We start from the raw sequence: 18,759 nt of genomic DNA, 5'->3' as shown, positions 1-18,759 counted from the left end.
CACCACTTCCCAGCCGCACTTCCCAGGCCCCCATTACCCAGAAATCCACCTAAAATGGCCAGCTCCCCGTTTTCTCCCAGGATGGAGGTTATGGAAACTGTCCGCTCCTCTTCACTGTCACGTGCCCCAACACTATGAAACTTGGTGGGATGACTGGTTTGAGGGGTCATGGTACCTAGGGAGCTTCTGGACTTTTCAGAAGAGGTGCCAGCCCCAGGCAGTGGGACACACCTCTAATCCCAGCAACTCAGGAGGTGGAGGCAGGAGGATCACAAGTTGTAGGCCAGCCTCAGCAACTCAGCAGAACCCTGAGAAACTTAATGAGACCTTGTCTCAAAATAAAAATAATAAAAATAAAAAGGGTGTAGTTTAGTGGTAAATGCACTCCTGGGTTCAATCCTCAGAACCAAAAAAAAAAGAGGTCCCAGGGACTGGGGGGTATACATCAGTGGTAGAGCACTTGCTAGCATGTACAAGGCCCTGCGTTCAATCCCCAGTACTTCAAAATAAACAAATAAAAATTTTAAAAGAAAGAAAAAGAAACCCAATTTAAAAGCTGCGGGTGATAGCAAATACTTGTAATCCCAGCTAATGGGGAGTCTTTGAGATGGAGCTGCCCAAGAAAACCTTCATCACCAACTTCTCCATGCAGGTGCCTTCCTACCCTCCTCCCTGTCCCATAATCCAGAATTGCAAGTTCAAGGCCAGCCTGGGTAACTTAGCAAGACCCTGTGTCAAAATATAAAACAAAAAGGGCCAGAGCTATGTAGCTCAGTGGTAGAGGATTGTCCCCCAACACCCCCACCAAAAAAAAGAAGGGGCACCAATACCCAACTCCACCCTGAGCCTTTCCTCAGGATATGTTCTGCCCCCAGCCAAAGTTCACTGGACATTGGTCATTTGCCTGCTTATCTGAGGCCTCTGGGAGTTTTGGCTTATAGATCCCAATTTCCCAGAACCTGCCCCCGCAGGGGCGGAGCAATGAGCAGTTACTAATTTATTTCCCATCTGCTCTCAGGTTCAGAAGCAGCCTGGCAGGCAGGCACTGGAGCCAAAATGAAGGTCCCAGTCCCTGCCCACATCGGCAGCATCGTGCTAGTCTTGCCCTTGCTGCTGGCTGTCCTTCAGACTGCCACGGCCCAAAAGGTAGGGGGTCCTCATGGGTGCCTGGGGGTGCGGGAGGGATGCATATGAGCTGGGGAAAGAGAAGACATGACTGCAAAGTGGGAGAGAACCTCTGAGCATGCAAGCATCTAAGTAAGAGTGTGGGTCTGTGTGTGTGTGCAAAGAAACAGTGCTGACCATCCACCAGCTCTACCCCCAGGGCCTTGTGGGTATCCCCACCCCCACTTAATAGAAAGGATGATCCTATTATTTCCCTTTTACAGATGAGGGAATATGGTGTAACCAGTTGCTCCTAGGGACCCCTAGTGGAGCTGGGTAGGTAGGGATGCAGCTTTACCAGCCCAGCTCTTCCTTTCCCTGGTTGAATGACCCTCAGGGAAGTTCTTTTTGCTTTCCTCTGCAGATTCCTCATCTGTAAAACAGGGTATTAACAGATTCTATTCAGATGATTGTTGTGTAAACTGAGCTCCTAATAGCTGTAAAGTGTTCTGTAGTGTGCAGGGCACAAAGCTAACAGGCTGTCAATGAGCCACTTGGCACTTCTGTGCTAAAACACACACATGTGTAGCCATATGCAGCTGAGCAGCACTGGTGTGTTCATGAGCATGGTACACACAGGGAAATGTGAGGCTTTGCATGTGTGCACATGTGTCGTTTCTTGGGGTGCTGCCCCACCTGCTTGCTGTTCCCTCTGGGGTGCTGTAGGCCTCCATAGAACAAGATGGACATGGTCCCTGCCCATGGTGCTATAGGGTGAGGAATGAAGCTTGCAGCTGTCTCTTATTCTCTATGCATGTTCATATGTGAAATATCTCCCTGAGTTTGGCCTGAGGCCTGATCAGCAAGTTGGTTAGGCTAGAAGCAGAGGTTGGTCTGAAGCCAGGGTCAAGGCTCACTCTCAAAGTGTTGCCTAAATGAGTGGCACTGAAACGCTCTGACCTACTTTCCCTTTGCTGATCCAGAATGGCATCCAAATCTACAGCCTCACCGTGGACTCCAAGGTCTCTTCTCGATTTGCCCATACGATCGTCACCAGCCGGGTAGTGAACAGGGCTGAGGAAGCGCAGGAGGCCATCTTTGAGATGGAGCTGCCCAAGAAAGCCTTCATCACCAACTTCTCCATGTAGGTGCCTTCCTACCCTCCTCCCTGTCCCACAACCCAGCACTGCTACTCCATCTCCTCTGGGCCCCAGGACATCCTCTTCCAGAAGCCAGCCACTCCAGGATATGCATGATCCACCTGCAGGCCTCACAGGGGGCAGGGGCTTTGTCAAGGAGCTCACTGTTCCTGGATGTGATCTGTCTCTCCTGCCATCTAGTCCTCCTCTTCAAGTGCTGCCTGGGTAGCAGGCTGAGGACCCCTGGCATTTTTGCGTCTTTGCCTTTGAAGAATGCAAGCTTGGGGCATCCTGAGCCAGAACCAGGCAGGAGGGAGTCACCAAAAGCAGATTCCAGAATAGAGAGATCTTCCTTACCCCTTGGGCTGCCCACCATGGAGAGTAAAGTTAAAGAGGGGTACTGCAGGAAACTGTCCGCTGTTCTACCTCAGAAGAGGTCTGGGCTTCCTACAGAGGGTTGGTGACAATCCTCACTTTGTCCTCTGCTCTCCTCCCCACCCTTCCCAACACAGTTTTGCAATGTTTGCTAAACTCAGCAAAACTTCTCTCCGTCCTGGCCTCTGGGAAAAGCAGTGGTTGAGGACAGGAGAGAGGCTCCTCCCAGAAAGAGGGAGAGCTGGGCGGAGCAGAGAGGGAGGGGGCGGGACCTCTTTGGTTGGCTCCTCCCTCTCCCTGCCCATCCAGCCCAAGTTTTCCTACCCTGGATCTTGCATCAGGAGCCCTGCAGGCTGTGCCAGGCTCCAATGAGCCAAGATCATCCCATCTGCTGAGAGCCCAGGATTGGCACCACCTCTTTTTGGCCTCAGATTTTGTGCCTGTATTTGATAGGGAAGTACAGGGCAGCGTTCCCTGCTCCCTGACCTGGTCAGGAGGAGCCAAGTTCCTCATGCCCCAGTCCCATCCTGGCCCAGAGTTCCATTAAAAACAAGAAAAGCGGGGAAGTGGGAGGGGGATGCCCGCTCCATGCATCCAGCTGCCCTCTCCCTTGCAACCCCCACATTCCCACCCTCTCCCACTGCCCCCAGATGGAACAGGCATAATATTTACTTGACATCTTCTTACTCACTGGACAAGGAGCCTCTGGAGTTATCATTTTCCTTCCAGAGAAATAGCCACTAGGGTCACGTCTACACACCCAGGACTCTCATTCACCACTGGTTCAAAGCCTACTTCCAGAGGTGCCAGACTCCCTCCAGAGGGCCTGCCCTGAGTGGGAGGAAAGAGGGTGCAGCTTCAGGGAAAGTATCAGAGCCTACGGGCCCATGTCGCCCTCCTGCTCCATCTTGGCCGTGCGGTTAGACACAGAACTAGGCACAGGTGCAGCTCAGAAAGCTCTTGCTGGTAATTGACTGGTTCCTCTGGAACAGTCCTTGAGGTGGAAGGGGCAGGTTGGAAGATGGGACCAGACTGGAAGGGTGAAGAGAGATCCACATCCAGCCTCCTTTCTATCCTCCCCTGTCCCTTCAATAAAATGCATATTTACTAATTCTGGGCAGGTCTGGGGTGGGTGGAGTCCTCACCCAGCATCCTGTACAAGGTCTTGTATGCAGTAGGTGCATAATAAATGGTAAGAGAAGCTGGGCACGATGGCACACGCTTTAATCCCAGCGGCTCAGGAGGCTGAGACAGGAGCGTTGCAAGTTCAAAACCAGCCTCAGCAACTTAGCGAGACCCTAGACAGCTTAGCAAGGTCTTGGTCTCTAAATAAAATACAAAATAGGGCTGGGGTGTGGCTCATTGGTTGAGTGTTCCTGAGTTCAATCCCCAGTAACCACCGCCCCCCAAAATAAATAAATAAATGGCAGGAGGCTCAGGCAAAGGCAAGAGCCACAGTGTTAAGAGGCCCCACCAGCCTCTTGACAGCTCCTGTCCCCTGCCCCCAGGATCATCGATGGTGTGACTTACCCAGGGAACATCAAGGAGAAGGCCACAGCCCAGAAGCAGTACAGTGAGGCTGTGGCCAGAGGAGAGAGCGCCGGCCTCATCAAGTGAGCCCGGGGGGCGGGCAGCTGTAATAGGGAGGGGGCCACGGGCAGAGACCCTTAGCCTTGCTCCCACTTCCAGCAGCCTTCCCCCAATGGCCTGTAGGTGCAGACCTGATGGCCCCCTCCCCCAGGGCCATCGGGAGAAAGATGGAGCAGTTCCAGGTGTCGGTCAGTGTGGCTCCCGCTGCTAAGGTTACCTTCGAGCTGGTGTATGAGGAGCTGCTCAAGCGGCATCTGGGGGTGTATGAGCTGCTGCTGAAAGTGCGACCCCAGCAGGTGGTGAAGCACCTGCAGGTACCTGTGCGGCCTCTTCCTGGGAGGCTTCTGGATGGCCCTGCCCTTGGCCTCCTGTTAGGCTCCCAGCTAACCTAGTGACCCATATCTTCCCTTCCAGATGGACATTCACATCTTTGAGCCTCAGGGCATCAGCTTCCTAGAGACAGAAAGCTCCTTCATGACCAACGAACTAGCAGATGCCCTCACTGTCTCCCAGAACAAGACCAAGGTGGGCCTGTCGTGGGCCAGCGGGGAGAGGGGATCCAGGGGCCTGCCTTCAGTCCAGCCCTGTGAGCTGGAGCCTCAGAGTGCAGGACAGTTGGGCAGATTCTCTGAGCTGGAAGGTTCTCTGAGATCTGTGTCTATGCTACTGCTGGACAGACAGAGGAGGAGGGCAAGACCTGGAGAAGAATGGACACTTGTTGGAGCCCCAAGATTTTTGGGACATGGACTTGGAGTCTGTGGTGTAGACTGTGGTGGGAGAACCCTGAAACCAAGCAGAGAGGAATTGGTAGCTGGATCACATGCATCCTGAGCCTAGCCTCTGCTTACCTCGCTCCAAAAACAGGGCATTCCCTCAGGCCACCCAGCCTGAAAGAAAGGCCCCTGGAGTATTGACCCCAGACTGCATCCTAGAATTCTGACTTTCCTATAAGCATACAGAGGTGGAGGGTATTGTTGGCATGGCCTTGCCACCAGTCCCAATTTCAGCCATTTGTTCCTCCAGGCTCACATCCTGTTCAAGCCAACACTGTCCCAGCAGCAAAAGTCTCCAGGTCAGCAGGACACTGTCCTGGACGGCAACTTCATTGTCCGCTATGATGTGAACCGAACCCTCTCTGGAGGCTCCATTCAGGTAAGTGGACTCCAGGCAAGAACGTGGCAACCTGGAAGTCCATCCACCCTTAAAGGCCAAAGCTAGATCATTCTAGAAGAGGAGAATAATGACCCTTATTTATTTGTATGCACAAGGGGTTGGTGCAGACAGAAAATAGGCAGTTTAGTTGTGTTGTCCCTCAAACTATTCCCTTTCAGAGACAGAAAGTGTTTGTCTCTGTGAAGAGCTGCTTTATGTGGTTTCCCTCTTGGCCTTTGCTGCCAGGAGGCTCAAACAAACTTCTAGCATCATTATGCTTCCCCTTTCCTCCTTATTTGTGAAACCTTTTCTCTTTTCATGGATGTCAGGTTTATTATATCTTAACCTTTAGCATACCGTAAGCTGCCTCAAATACCAAAACAAATAGGAAGCAAAGTTGGGGCAGTTGTAGTGGGCTGTGCACAAGCAGGGAAGGCTTCTGCAAAAAAAGGGGCGGAGCCTTGAAAGATGGCAAGGATTTGGGGGAGGCTAGTGGTGGGATGGAGATGGAGGTGTGGAACAAGGAGAACAAACCCCAAGGGTTTGAGATAAAGAGACTTGAGAGGGGTAGGTAGGGCAGGACTGCAGCTCTGATCAACTGGGTGCATCTCCCTCTGGCCACAGATTGAGAATGGCTACTTCGTGCACTACTTTGCCCCCGAGGGTCTGCCCACAATGCCCAAGAATGTAGTCTTTGTCATTGACAAGAGTGGCTCCATGAGTGGCCGGAAAATCCAACAGGTCAGTCCTATGGGCTCCAGAAACTCCCAAGCCCCTCATGCCACTCACCCTGGTCCAACAGGCAGACCCTACCTGCTCCATCACCCTGGGTAGGGAGCTTCCAGGGGCCAAGGGTGGCCCTGGCATGGGGCCGCCTCTCCTTGCAGACCCTACACTGTGTCCCCATCCCAGAACCAGTCCTGGAGGCCAGCCCAAGGGCCCTCAGGAATTCCCTCCGAGCCCCCCACCTCATCTCCTCTTCCCCTGACCAGACCAGGGAAGCCCTCATCAAGATCCTAAGTGACCTTGGCCCCAAAGACCAGTTCAACCTCATCACCTTCAGCAGTGAAGTGACCCAGTGGAAGCCACAGCTGGTGCCAGCCTCCACTGAGAATGTGGACGAGGCCAAGAGATACGCTGCAGGCATCTATGCATTGGGAGGTGAGAGCCTCCGCAGCCCTGCAGCCGGGAGCTCAGGGGTGCCCGGCTGGGAGTCACCTTGAGTGTGTGCCCTTCAGGGACCAACATCAATGAGGCGATGCTGACGGCCGTGAGGCGGCTAAAGAGTGACAACCAGGCGGAGCTGTTGTCCGAAGGGAGCGTCTCCCTCATCATCCTGCTCACTGATGGCGACCCCACCGTGGGTGAGGGCACTGCTGGCCATTCTGGGAACCTGCCCAGGGAAAATAGCTGGGGCTGTTCCCGGCTTGCTGTGTAATCAAGTGCAGGAAGGGGGCTCACCCAGGAGCCTCTAGATCTGAGGTTCCAGAAATATTCATTGAGCAAATTGCTCTTTTCTCATTGTTTTCCCAAACCCATGGGTCCAGGGGAGACCAATCCCAGAAAGATCCAAAAGAATGTTCAGGAAGCCATAGATGGCCAGTACAGCCTCTTCTGCCTGGGCTTCGGCTTTGACGTCAGTTACGCCTTCCTGGAGAAGATGGCTCTGGACAACGGCGGCCTGGCTCGGCGCATCTATGAGGACTCAGATTCTGCCCTGCAGCTACAGGTGCCAGTGTGCCCCAGGTGGGCTGCAGAGAGCCAGGCAGACCCAGCCTAGGCCTTTGTGACACCCCTCCCCACCCCCATCCCGTAGGACTTCTACCAGGAGGTGGCCAACCCCCTGCTGACAACAGTGGCCTTCCAGTACCCAAGCAATGCTGTGGAAGAGGTCACGCAGGACAACTTCCGACTCCTCTTCAAGGGCTCAGAGATGGTGGTGGCTGGCAAACTCCGAGACAAGAGCCCTGATGTGCTGTCAGCCATAGTCAAGGGGAAGATGGTGAGGACAGGGGCAGCTGGGGCAGCCTCCACCTTTCTGCCCCAAATCCCAGCCCTGCTGAGCTCCAGCTGATTGGCCTTGAATGAGTCTCCATGTTTCCTGGGCCCCAGGTTTCCCCTCGGCCTCCTAGGCATGATACCAACCCCTGCTGCATGAGTTCATGGTGGAGGCTCAATTAGACCACATAGAATCTCATGAGAGAACCGATGCTGTTCCTGGCACATGTGGGCACTCAGCACTCTGTGCTCCACCCCCTCACCATTCTTGAGAGTACAAGGTGACAGCAGGGATTCCTTCCTAATTGCCATCCCCTCTAGTCCTCATGCCAACAGTCTGAGGGTACAGTTGGACAAGGGAGAGCCACAGATGAACAGACTGAGCCTTTCTGTTCTTTTTTCTCATCTTTGGGGTGAGGGTGGGTTGTGTTTGGGAACACTTATTTTTTTTTTGGTACTGGGGATTGAACCCAGGGGTAATTTAACCACTGAGCCCCATTCCCAGTCCTTTTTTGTACTTTATTTAGAGACAGGGTCTTGCTGAGTTGCTTAGGGCCTTGCTAAGATGCTGAGGCTGGTTTTGATCTCATGATCCTCCTGCCTCAGCCTCCTGAGCTGCTGGGATTACAGTGCCCATTTGGTGACCCTTTCTGTTTCTCATGCATTTGCAAATTCTTCCTGCTGCTGTGTCTACACGGGGCTGAGGTTTAGTTCTAATCCTTATTATCCTTTCCCCCAAGAGGTCAGCTGGCCTAGGTCCTGGCTTATCATCTGCTTTGCTGTGCTGGGACAGGGGGCCTTCTTCTCACCCTTGGAGTCTCTGTGACAGAGACTCTAACACTGCTAAACCCCCTCCCTACTCTCCCTCCAGAGGAAATGAGGCCCCTGTGGTCAGTGAACTGGACCTGCCCCAGCTCCAGTCAGGTCTCTCACAGAAGAGCACTGAAGTACAGGGCAGGTGCAGACTTTGGGCCCTCATTGCTTTTGACCTGGCTGGGCCTCTCTTTCTAGCACAAGCAGAATGTCACCTTCCAAACTAAGTCCAGTGTGGCCAAGCAGGAGGAGGAGTTTCAGAGCCCCAAGTACATCTTCCACAACTTCATGGAGAGACTCTGGGCATACCTGACTATCCAGCAACAGCTGGAGCAGATGTGAGTGGCCCTGACCATTGCCGGCCACTGAGGCAGACCACACAGCATCAGCACTCCCTAAACCTTTTGCTCCTGAGGCAGGCACAGCTGACACGGGGCATCTCCTAGATGTGGGGAGGGGTATTTTGTCTGAGCTCTACACTCTCCCAAGGGGAACCCCCCAAAAGGTACCAATGGGCGAAGGAATCAGTCCAGGCATGGAGAGACCTCCTGAACTCTGACATCCTCAAACTACAGGGTTTCAGCATCAGAAGCCGAATCACAGGTCCTCAAGGACCGAGCTCTGAATTTGTCACTTGAATACAACTTTGTCACTCCTCTCACCTCTATGGTGGTCACCAAACCCGAAGGCCAAGAACAGTCTCAAGTTGCTGAGAAGGCTGTGGAAGATGGTGAGTGTGGGACCTGTGTCCCAGCCTCCTGGGCAGCAGAGCATCTACTGGGTATCCTCTCCCACCCCTCCCCTATGTCCCAGCCAAGATGCCACCCCTGTCATCCACAGACTCCTAGGAGCCCAGAGAGACTCATCCCGTTTCACTGAAGAGGAAACTTTGGCCAGGTCTCCTTGGCTCCTAGATTCATTTCCCCTATGTAGTTCTGGGGTTAGGAAGCAAGTTGAAACATAGTCTCTTCAAATTGATCAAAACCTCCCTGATAGTGTCCTCCTCTTTTCTCTCTCTCTCTCTCTCTCTCTCTCTCTCTCTCTCTCTCTCTCTCTCTCTCTCTCTGTCTTTCCCTTTCTGTATGTGTATTTTATCCAGATAACAGACACAGGAATATCAATACAGGTAAGGGCTAGTAGGCCCAAAGGCTGGCCTGAGTAAAATCCACTGTGTCCTGCTGCCAGGGGTGGTGGTGTCTGCCCAAGCGCATTCAGCTGGGGTCCCAGGAAGTGGATCCAAGGAGTAAATCCAGGTATCACTGACTTCCAGGCTACAATCTTTCCAGATACGGCATAGGACTCCAAGGGTCCAGAACGACAGGTAGCTAAGCGGAGGGGTTGGGGAGGGCATGGACTGGGCTCTGCCTCTGGCCGTGGAGGGAGGTTGCTTTGCCTGGCTCAAGCTCAGGTGTGTCTGAATAGGATACGGCTCTGGATATCCCAGAAGAAGAGGATTCAGTAAGCAAGGTAGTTTGGTGGGAGGGCACTGCCTTCGGGAGGTATGACCTTCTCGGGAAAGAATTCCAGCATTGATTGTCCCCCAGCCCCAGGAGAATCTCCCCAGAGTGGTCAGATATAGAGTGAGGGGAGCCCACCTGCCCTCTCCACAGCCCACTGCTGGCATGGAGTCCCTGAGCCCTAGCTGGGGGAACCCATGATACTGAGGGTAGACTACACATGTCATTTTTTTTCCCCAAAGGAATAGTTTCCAACTCCCCACAAAGGTTCGGCGCTAGAGTTGCTGACTCCACTGAGAGATTAGTACAAAGAGGACCACCTGGGGATCCTTTTCATTTCTCCCATTTACAGAACATGGAGGACTTGGTATTCTGTAAGCCACTTTCTGAGCCTTGGAGAACCTCGGTTTCCCTAAGATGGTCATAGTGGGGAGAGAGAAAGCACAGATAAGCCACATAGGGGAACTGCCACAGGGCATGTAAGTGGTGGCTGGGTCAATCTAGGATCTCCCAGAGGGAGGATCAGAGGTGGACCCGTGTTGGGAGCATGGCCTCTCCTGAGGGGCTGCCCTTGCCTGCCCAGCTATTGACAAGCCACCCCTGTGCCTTGCCCTTAGCATTTCATTTCCTCCAGTGTATGCTGTCCTGTCTCTCTCCACTGTCCCTAGTTTGTCAGGTCACAATCCTGGACAGACTAGCCTCTCATGCTCCTTTCAAAGAGGATCCAGCGCCCCAAAAGGGCCATAGACTGTCCAAGAGGGCTCATAGTGAGGCTCTTTGGAGCACAGTTACCAATACTCTCCCTCCTGAAGCACCTCTTCCCCCCACCAGCTAGGGACATCAGGCATCTTGTCCCTGAAACAGAATTTTCTATGTCATTTTTTCTCACTAGATAGAATTCCTACTCATGATGGAACCCTCTAGGAAGGCAAAGCTTCCTCCATTCCCAAAGCCAACAGGGGACCCTTATGTTGTTCCTTTCTGTTATTTTTTTTAATTCACATCTGTTATACATGACAGCATAATGCATAATGCATGTAACAGTTCATATTACACATATAGAGCACAGTTTTTCATCTCTGGTTGTATACAAAGTATATTCACACCATTTGTGTCTTCATACATGTACTTAGGGTAATGATATCCATCTCATTCCACTGTCTTTCCTATCCCCATCCCCCCTCACTTCCCCTCCCACCCCTTTGCCCTATCTAGAGTTCACCTAATCCTCCCATGCTCCCCCTCCCAACCCCACTATTAATCAGCTTTCTTAGAGAAAACATTTCGCATTTTGTTTTTTGGGATTGGTTAACTTCACTTAGCATTATATTCTCCAAGTCCATTGATTTACCTGCAAATGCCATGATTTTGTTTCCTTTTATTGCTGAATAATATTCCATTGTGCATATATACCATGTTGTGTTTATCCATTCATCTACTGAAGGGCATCTAGATTGGTTCCACAATTTAGTTATTGTGAATTATGCTGCAATAAACACTGATGTGGCTGTGTCCCTGTAGTATGCTGTTTTTAAGTCCTTTAGGTATAGACCAAGGAGTGGGATAGCTGGGTCAAAAGCTGGTTCCATTCCCAGTTTTCCAAGGAATCTCTATACTGCTTTCCATATTGGCTGCACCATTTTGAAGTCCCACCAGCAATGTATGAGTGGGCCTTTTCCCCCACATCCTCACCAACACTTATAGTTGTTTGTATTCTTCATAGCCACCATTCTGACTTGAGATGAAATCTTACAGTAGTTTTGTTTTGCATTTCTCTAATTGCTAGAAGTGTTGAACATTTTTTTTCATATATTTATTGATTGATTGTAAATCACCTTCTGAGAAGTGTCTGTTCAGTTCCTTGGCCCATTTATTGATTGAGTCTTATGCTGTTTCTGATGCCAAAATGTGGACTCAAAAGTAGCCACTAACCAGGCTGGACTTCCTCAGCATCTCCCTAACCCTATGCCCTGCTAGGCCGGGTTTAAGTGGGCAGAGTTCACTGGAGTTTGGTGGGTGGCTATTGGCAGGCATACCCATGGGCCTGGAGACTGCTCCCAGCCCTGACTTCTGCTCCTTTCTGTTCCTCAATGTCCACACACTGATGACCACTTCAGCGCCACCATTGCTCCCCTCGGATCCCCGTAAATCTTTGTTGCATGGCATGGAAATTCAAAACAAAGGTATCTCCAGGCCAGGGCCCCTTTTTGTCCTAACTGGAAGACCATGGGAAGGGAGAGTTCTGGGGGGTCTCCATGAACCTGAAATGGGGTTTCTCTATGTTGAAGTGGAGAGGGAGCCCCAGCCACACTTGTCCTCTATTCTATCCTGTGACACTCCCACTTCCTAGGAATGGGCTGCCTGAACCCACATCTTTCCCTTCTTTTTCTTTTAGGACCAGTTGTGACGATAGCTCCACCCTCAGGTAAGTTGCCAGCTCTCCCAGTACCTCTCCCATCTTGGCCCTCCCACTTCTCTCCCTGCCTCAGGAACTAGCTCTGGTTGTCCCAGCTCCCATCCAGGCTCCTCCTGTCCTCCTGACGCTGCCTGGGCCCAGCATGGACAGGCTCTGTGTGAACATCAAGCACTCCCAGGAGCCCATGAACCTGCTCTCAGACCCTGACCAAGGTGAGAGACCCGGACACTACTCATGCCCACTCACCACCTGCCCAAGGAGATGCACACAGCATTTACACATGCCCTGTGCCCTGATACGGGCTCCTGCTCCCACAGCCACCAAAGGCCTTGCACTGGATACCCTCTGCAGGTCTGGATGACCTGGACAGACTGTGGTCAGTGCTCAGAACTCAGAGGAGGAAGCCAGAGCTGCCAGAGTGTCAAGGAACTATACAGGGTCACCCAGGAGTGATGCTCCAGTTGTAGGAACCAGTGTCTGCAGAGCACAGAGCAGCTTCTCTCTATGGGACCCTGGTGGTGTGGAAGAGGGCAGTGGGGGGAGGAGGCAGGTCCACCCCTACCCTGGAAGGGCCTCCCTGCTCGAGCCGAAGTCACAGGGCAGGCATGGAACACACACTGCTCGGGGATGCTCACAGACAGCCACAGCTCCTGTGTTCCTCCTGGGACCACATGGTTTCCTGCTTCCTCACCCAGGCCCAGGTGTCTTGTGTTCCGTGCGGGCAGGGATCCCAGTTTTCCATCTTATCCTTGACATGCAGCTATCTCAGGGACAGGCACACTCCAGAAGTCTGATGAAAGTTTAGAGGCTTGAGATAAGAGGCCTTCTCAGAAGTCTTACTGAAGTCAGGCGTGGTGACACATGCCTTAAATCCAGGTCTCAGGAGGCTGAGGCAGGAGGATCGTGAGTTCAAAGTCAGCCTCGGCAACTTAGTGAGGCCCTAAGCAACTCAGAGAGACCCTGTCTCTAAATAAAATATAAAAAAGGGCTGAGGATATGGCTCAGTGGTTAAGCACCCCAGGTTCAATCCCCAGTACCCCAAAAGAAAAGTCTTACTGAGGGTGGCTGTCACCAAAGACTTGGGGGCCATTCTGAAATGATGTGAGACTAAAGTGTGAGTAAAAATATGGTAGAAAGCAGGCTCACAGTATGTGTGGATGCTGAGGAGCAGGTGTGGCCCTCCTGAAGAAAACTGTTGGTGAAGGACAATTTCTGGCAAGGATGTTGTCAAGGAAGAATCTTCTGTTCTGGCCAATGCTCAAGCCTTGGCTTTTACCTCTCCGATCTGGTTTTCTTAGGGATTCAGGTGACTGGCCAGTATAATACAGAGAAGCCTTGTTTCCACTGGATTGAGGTGACCTTCAAGAACCCCCAGGTGCGTGTTCATGCATCCCCTGAACACGTGGTAGTGACACGGAACCGAAGAAACTCTGCTTACAAGTGGAAGGAGACGCTATACTCAGTGTTGCCTGGGTAAGTTTCAGGCTGGGGTCTTCAGCAAATGACCTCTCAGACCCTGTTGGCTCATGATGGTGCTTCCCAGTGGCCTGAGGCCACAGACCTGGGAATGGAGGAGCTGGATATGAGTCTTCTGCAGTGGGCTGCGTTCATAGAAGAGATACAGAGAGCTCTGCTCCAAATCCCTGTGTCCCTGAAAGAACCAAAGAATTGTCCTGGGGACCTGATTCCCCTCACATCTAACCCAGGCCACTATCCCATGCAGGAAGCAGTGTAATTTGGAGCTGGCTCTGCAGCTAATCCTGTGTGACCCTGCATAGGCCATTTAGCTCCTCTGAGCCTCAGTTTCCTCACTAATACCTAGAGACGATCATCCTAGCCCTGAGTCAGGGGATGGAGGAACCCAATGAGAGGATGTACTTGGGGAACATGCGCCATCAGATGGGACAGTGTCCCCCATCCCAGTGAAGGGTGGCAATCCCCTATCTGTTAAGGTCGTGATAGCAAATCCTGAGGTATAGGAGGCACTGTCCATCCAGGGTCACATACTGGGCAGCTGGGAGCTAATGGAGGCAAATGGGACTTCTTCTGGGAGGCATGATTGCCCTATCATGGGCCAGGATAGTCCTCCAGCTCTAGAAGTCATGAGGGACCTTGGAGAGAGGCCAAGGATCCTGCTTCTCTGTGAGCTGTGTCCTCTGAGACCCAGGCTTTTGCCACAACCCATCTTTTCCCAAGTATAGAAAACCCTGTCCATTAGCCAGGCACCGCACGCCTGTAATCCCTCCTGCCTCGGTGGCTTGGGAGGCTGAAGCAGGAGGATCTCACATTCAAAGCCAGCCTCAGAGAGGCTGTTTAGAGAGGCCCTAAGCAACTCAATGAAACCCTGTCTCTAAATAAAATATTAAAAAGGGCTGGGGATGTGTCTCAGTGGCTAAGCCCTCCTGGGTTCAATCCCCAGTAACCACCCCCGCAAAAGAAAGAAAGAAAAGAAAAGAAAACCCTATCCATTGTTGCCTCTGCTGCCTCTCCAATTCCTTTGGCAGGGCCTTGTTTCCACTTGTCAATGAGCTCACACTCAACAAACCTAAGAGGTTTTCCAAAATTCTTCCTGATTTCATAGAAGACCTTAAAGTTTCTTGTTATCTGATGGCCACACAAACATTGAGAGCATTTCTGTGTCTTGGAAATGCACACTAAAAAGCCAAATGAAGAATTCCTGTTCATTCTAGTGATCAAAAATCCAAATGCTTTCATGAGCTACAGAAGATACACATGAAGAAAAAATAGACACCTTTTAGATTGAATCAAATCCACAGGGCAGTATGCATTTAGGGCACTTCCATTTAAATTAACCTCTGAGTGACAGCAGGATCTTATTCCACAAGCTTCAGGGAAGCTAACATTCATAAAGAAATCAAAAGGACAAGAAATGGCAAAGATTATTTTAAGTAAAAAGAAAGATAAGTGATGCATGCTTTCTAGCTACTGGTAAGATTGAGGCCGGAGGAGCGTGAGTTTGAGGCCATCCTGGGCAACTTACAAGAGACCCTGTCTCAAATAAAATGAAAGAAGTTCTCTCAGTGGTAGAGTACTAGCCCAGTATACGTGAGGCCCTGGATTCAATCCCCAGTGCTGCCCCCACCCCACCCCACCCCCGCCCTGCAAAATAGGAGATAGAATGAGGAAAGACTTACCCTCTAGATGTTAAAACCCACAATAACACTGGTATGGTAGTTTAGGCCTATAATCCCAGCAGCTCAGGAGGCTGAGGCAGAGGAATTGTAGGTTCAAAGCCAGCCTCAGCAACTTAGTAAGGACCTAAGCAACTCAGCAAGACTCTGTCTCTAAATACAATATAAAAAAGGGCTGGGGATGTGGCTCAGTGGAAGTGCTACTGAGTTCAATCCCTGGTACTAAAACAAAAACAAACAAAAAAACCACAATTATGATTAAGCACTCATTTTCAAAAGAAAGAGGTACCAACCATAAACAGAGGGGACAGAGTAGGTATATCAGAGAAAACCACTGGAATCTGGGGTCGTGGCTCACAGGTAGATCACCTGCCTAACATGTACATGACCCTGGTTTGATCCTCAGTACCACAAGAGAGAGAGAGAGGAGAGAGAGAGAGAGAGAGAGAGAGAGAGAGAGAAGAGAGAGAGGGAGAGAGAGAGAGAGAGAGAGAGAGAGAGAGAGAGAGAGAAATCCCCTAAATCATATAAAACAAATTCATGAAAAAACAAATTTAAGCAATCCAAAAGGAAGGCACTCATTATTTTATAAATAATGCCGAGGAAACTGGATATCATTGAGCTAAATTTGATCATATTTTATTAATGAGGAAACTGAACCCCAAAAGATTTAAGAGACTCCTACCTCCACCACGACACTGATTTCCTAGTGGGCTCCAGCCTACTCCCTACCGCTTGCTAAGGCTGCATGCAAGTATTTCTTCTTCCTGCTCAGGACTCTGGATTTCTCCACAGCTTAAAGATGACCATGAACAAGACAGGGCTTCTGATGCTCAGTGGTCCAGACAAAGTCACCATCAGCCTCTTGTCCTTGGATGACCCTAGGAAGGGTCTCCTGCTCCTTCTGCGGGACACTGACCATTTCTCCAGCCACGTCAATGGGACCCTAGGTACTCTACCCACAGCCTGGTCTTAGGACATCCTCAGAAACCACCTCTGCCCCCAAACAGGCAGTGGTCCTCACCGCCATGTGTTTCCCAGGCTCTCTGTCATTATCCCTCACTGACCCGCCCTTTACGTTTCAGGCCAATTTTACCAGGATGTGTTGTGGGAGACACCAGAAGGGGCAGACGACAACAAACGGTTACTGAAGGTTCAGGGAAAGGACTATTCTGCCACCAGGTAACTCAGCACAAGCAGGCCACTCAGCCTGACCAGGGTTGGGGGGGACCAGGAAGCTGAGAGTTGGGCTATGCAGAACCCCACTCCTTCTGTCCTCATTTAGGAACTAGAAACAGTTGAAAGGTTGATAATGTAGGTGAGTCTGGATCAGCTGACCCCACAAAGGATGGTCAGGTCAGACCCACAGAAAGTTCACCAGCCTGAAGATTGGTTGAGGGTAGTAGGACTCTCCATGCCCTCACCTCCAACTCTCAGAGCCCTAGACCCTGGAGACCACACACACTGGGTCTCATGGGTAACATTTTGGGTGACTGGGTCTTGACTTGTGCTCAAGAGACTGCTAAAGGGACTCTGGAATTGCACACCTTCCATGCTCCTATCCCCAACTGTCCCCCTCTGTTTCTAACCACACCTGAGGTTTACTGATCATCTGTCCATCTGTTTGTCATCTACCCATTCCAGAGAGCTCAAGTTGGATTACCAAGAGGGGCCCCCAGGAAAAGAGATTTCTTGCTGGTCTGTGGAGCTGTAGTTCTGACGGAAGAATCCTGTACCCTGCTGCAGGGCCACCTATGGGGACTAGATCACAATGCAGAGGGGGATTCCAACTGGTTTCAAATAAAGAAAGGTGGCATGAACTCAGAGAATGGTGTCTCTCATTCCAAGTGGACAAATCCCAGGTCCTCGATCTCCCATCCTGGACAGTTAGCCTCGACAGCGTTAGAATCTTCTACTTTGGGCCCTGAAGGGCCTGTGGCCACTGAGGCCCATGGAAAGCTTTTAGCCCTATTACCTTGTTTTGAAAATAAGAAAATTAAGACTAAGCCACCCATTAAAAATGCTGGTCCAGGGGGGGTTGGGGTTGTGGTTCAGCGGTAGAGCACTTGCCTAGCATGGGTGAGGCACTGGGTTTGATCCTCAGTACCGCATATAAATAAATGAATAAAATAAAGGTGTATCAACAATATGTGTGTGTGTGTGTGTGTGTGTGTGTGTGTATATATATATATATATATATATATTTTTTTTTTTTTAATGCTGGTCCAGTGCTCAGCAAGGGATCCACAGCTGAAGAATGTTCTCCAGGAAGAGTGGAAACAAGTTTTGATTAACAAAAAAAGCATGAACTGGGTTAACCTGTTCTTCCTAGGCTAACTCCCAAACTCTCCCAGTGAGTTTAGGGGCTCTTTGAATGGAATTTGCTTTACACTAGTCAATTTTCACTCCTGGGCTCAGGAACAGGCCTATTTGCTCCCTACCTGGTAAAGAAGCTAGCACTGGAAGATAAGGGAGATAGAGCCAAGGCCCAGCAGCCTCTCTCCGTATAGGGTAGTCTGGGTCTTCAACTCTAAATCCTGTGCCATTGAGGGAATCTATTCCTGTTTACGTTAGGCATCCCCAAGATTCCACCCAATTCCTCCACATGCAAAGCATACTGGAAATAAAAAAAATGTACCCTTAGAGTCAGCCCTTTGTATCTGCAGTTTCTTTCTCTGCAGATTCAACCAACCATGAAACAAACAAAAAAACTTAAAAAAAATTGCAACCTCAGCAGTTTGAGAGTCTGAGTCAGGAGGATTAGGAGTTCAAAGCCAGCTTCAGCAACTTAGCCAGGCCCTCAGCAACCTAACAAGACCCTGTCTCTAAATAAAATATTTTAGAGAGGACTGGGGGATGTTGCTCAGTGGTTAACGCCTCTGGGTTCAATCTCTGGTACAAAAAAAAAGCAACAGTATTGAATAGATAGAAACTTTTAAAAAGTCATTATTCCCTAAACAATTCAGTGTAATACATACAAATAAATAGTATTTGCATTGTATTAGACATTGCAAGTAACCTGGAGATGATCTGAAGCATATTGGAGGATGTGAGCAGGTTTTATGCAAACACATCGCCATTTTTTATGAAGGACTTGAGCATCCACAGATTTGTATCCTTAGAAGGTCCTAGAACCAATCTTCTGTGGTTACTGAGGCATGTCTTAAAAGAAAAAAAAAAAAAAGACATGATCTATGGTTTACAAATAAATAGCACAAAGAGAATAAAACAAACAAACAAAAAAGAATAAAAGAGACAAATCACCAGGGTAGGGGACCTGCAAATAGACCACAAAGCTTTGCTCTGAGCTTCCTGGCAATCAGGGTGAAGCAGAAAGTAAATTCATTTGCTTGCTAAGAGGAAAGGACAGATCATCAGGGAAACATTCTTTTCTAGCCCTTGAGCTATAGAAACTTTCTAGGAAGGTCAGAGATCAGGCCTGCCGCAGTCTGGCTGGGCACAATCAGGAGCCACTTGTCAAAAGAAACTAACTTTATTTTTAGAACCACACACGCCAAACAAAACAGCCTCTCAGGAAAAACCCTCAGAGCCCCAACTGCCAC

General features: G+C 50.4%; 1 protein-coding gene across 2 annotated transcripts; it reads left to right on the top strand.

Moving 5' to 3' along the window:
- Positions 1-1,041: 1,041 nt before the first annotated feature.
- Positions 1,042-17,016, top strand: Itih4 (inter-alpha-trypsin inhibitor heavy chain 4). 2 transcript variants are annotated; one of them, XM_071609219.1, is made up of 24 exons: positions 1,042-1,146; positions 2,088-2,248; positions 4,127-4,231; positions 4,360-4,522; positions 4,623-4,733; positions 5,232-5,360; positions 5,985-6,101; positions 6,353-6,521; positions 6,599-6,724; positions 6,908-7,089; positions 7,177-7,362; positions 8,370-8,509; positions 8,747-8,901; positions 9,271-9,297; positions 9,442-9,492; positions 9,594-9,638; positions 9,871-10,002; positions 11,746-11,811; positions 12,024-12,053; positions 12,140-12,256; positions 13,343-13,517; positions 15,992-16,146; positions 16,282-16,378; positions 16,841-17,016. In XM_071609219.1, exons 1-24 carry the CDS (start codon positions 1,057-1,059, stop codon positions 16,908-16,910), a joined length of 2,799 nt encoding a protein of 932 aa, XP_071465320.1. In that variant the 5' UTR covers positions 1,042-1,056; the 3' UTR covers positions 16,911-17,016. The 2 variants fall into 2 exon arrangements, with proteins under 2 accessions (XP_071465320.1, XP_071465322.1); XM_071609221.1 differs by lacking the exon at positions 9,594-9,638.
- The last annotated feature ends 1,743 nt before the right edge of the window (positions 17,017-18,759 follow it).

The sequence above is a fragment of the Marmota flaviventris genome, chromosome 1 (assembly GCF_047511675.1).
Source record: "Marmota flaviventris isolate mMarFla1 chromosome 1, mMarFla1.hap1, whole genome shotgun sequence".
In the NCBI taxonomy this organism is placed as follows: domain Eukaryota; kingdom Metazoa; phylum Chordata; class Mammalia; order Rodentia; family Sciuridae; genus Marmota; species Marmota flaviventris.
The sequence above is the reverse complement of the archived record's forward strand: the minus strand, read 5'-3'. Positions and strand labels throughout refer to the sequence as shown.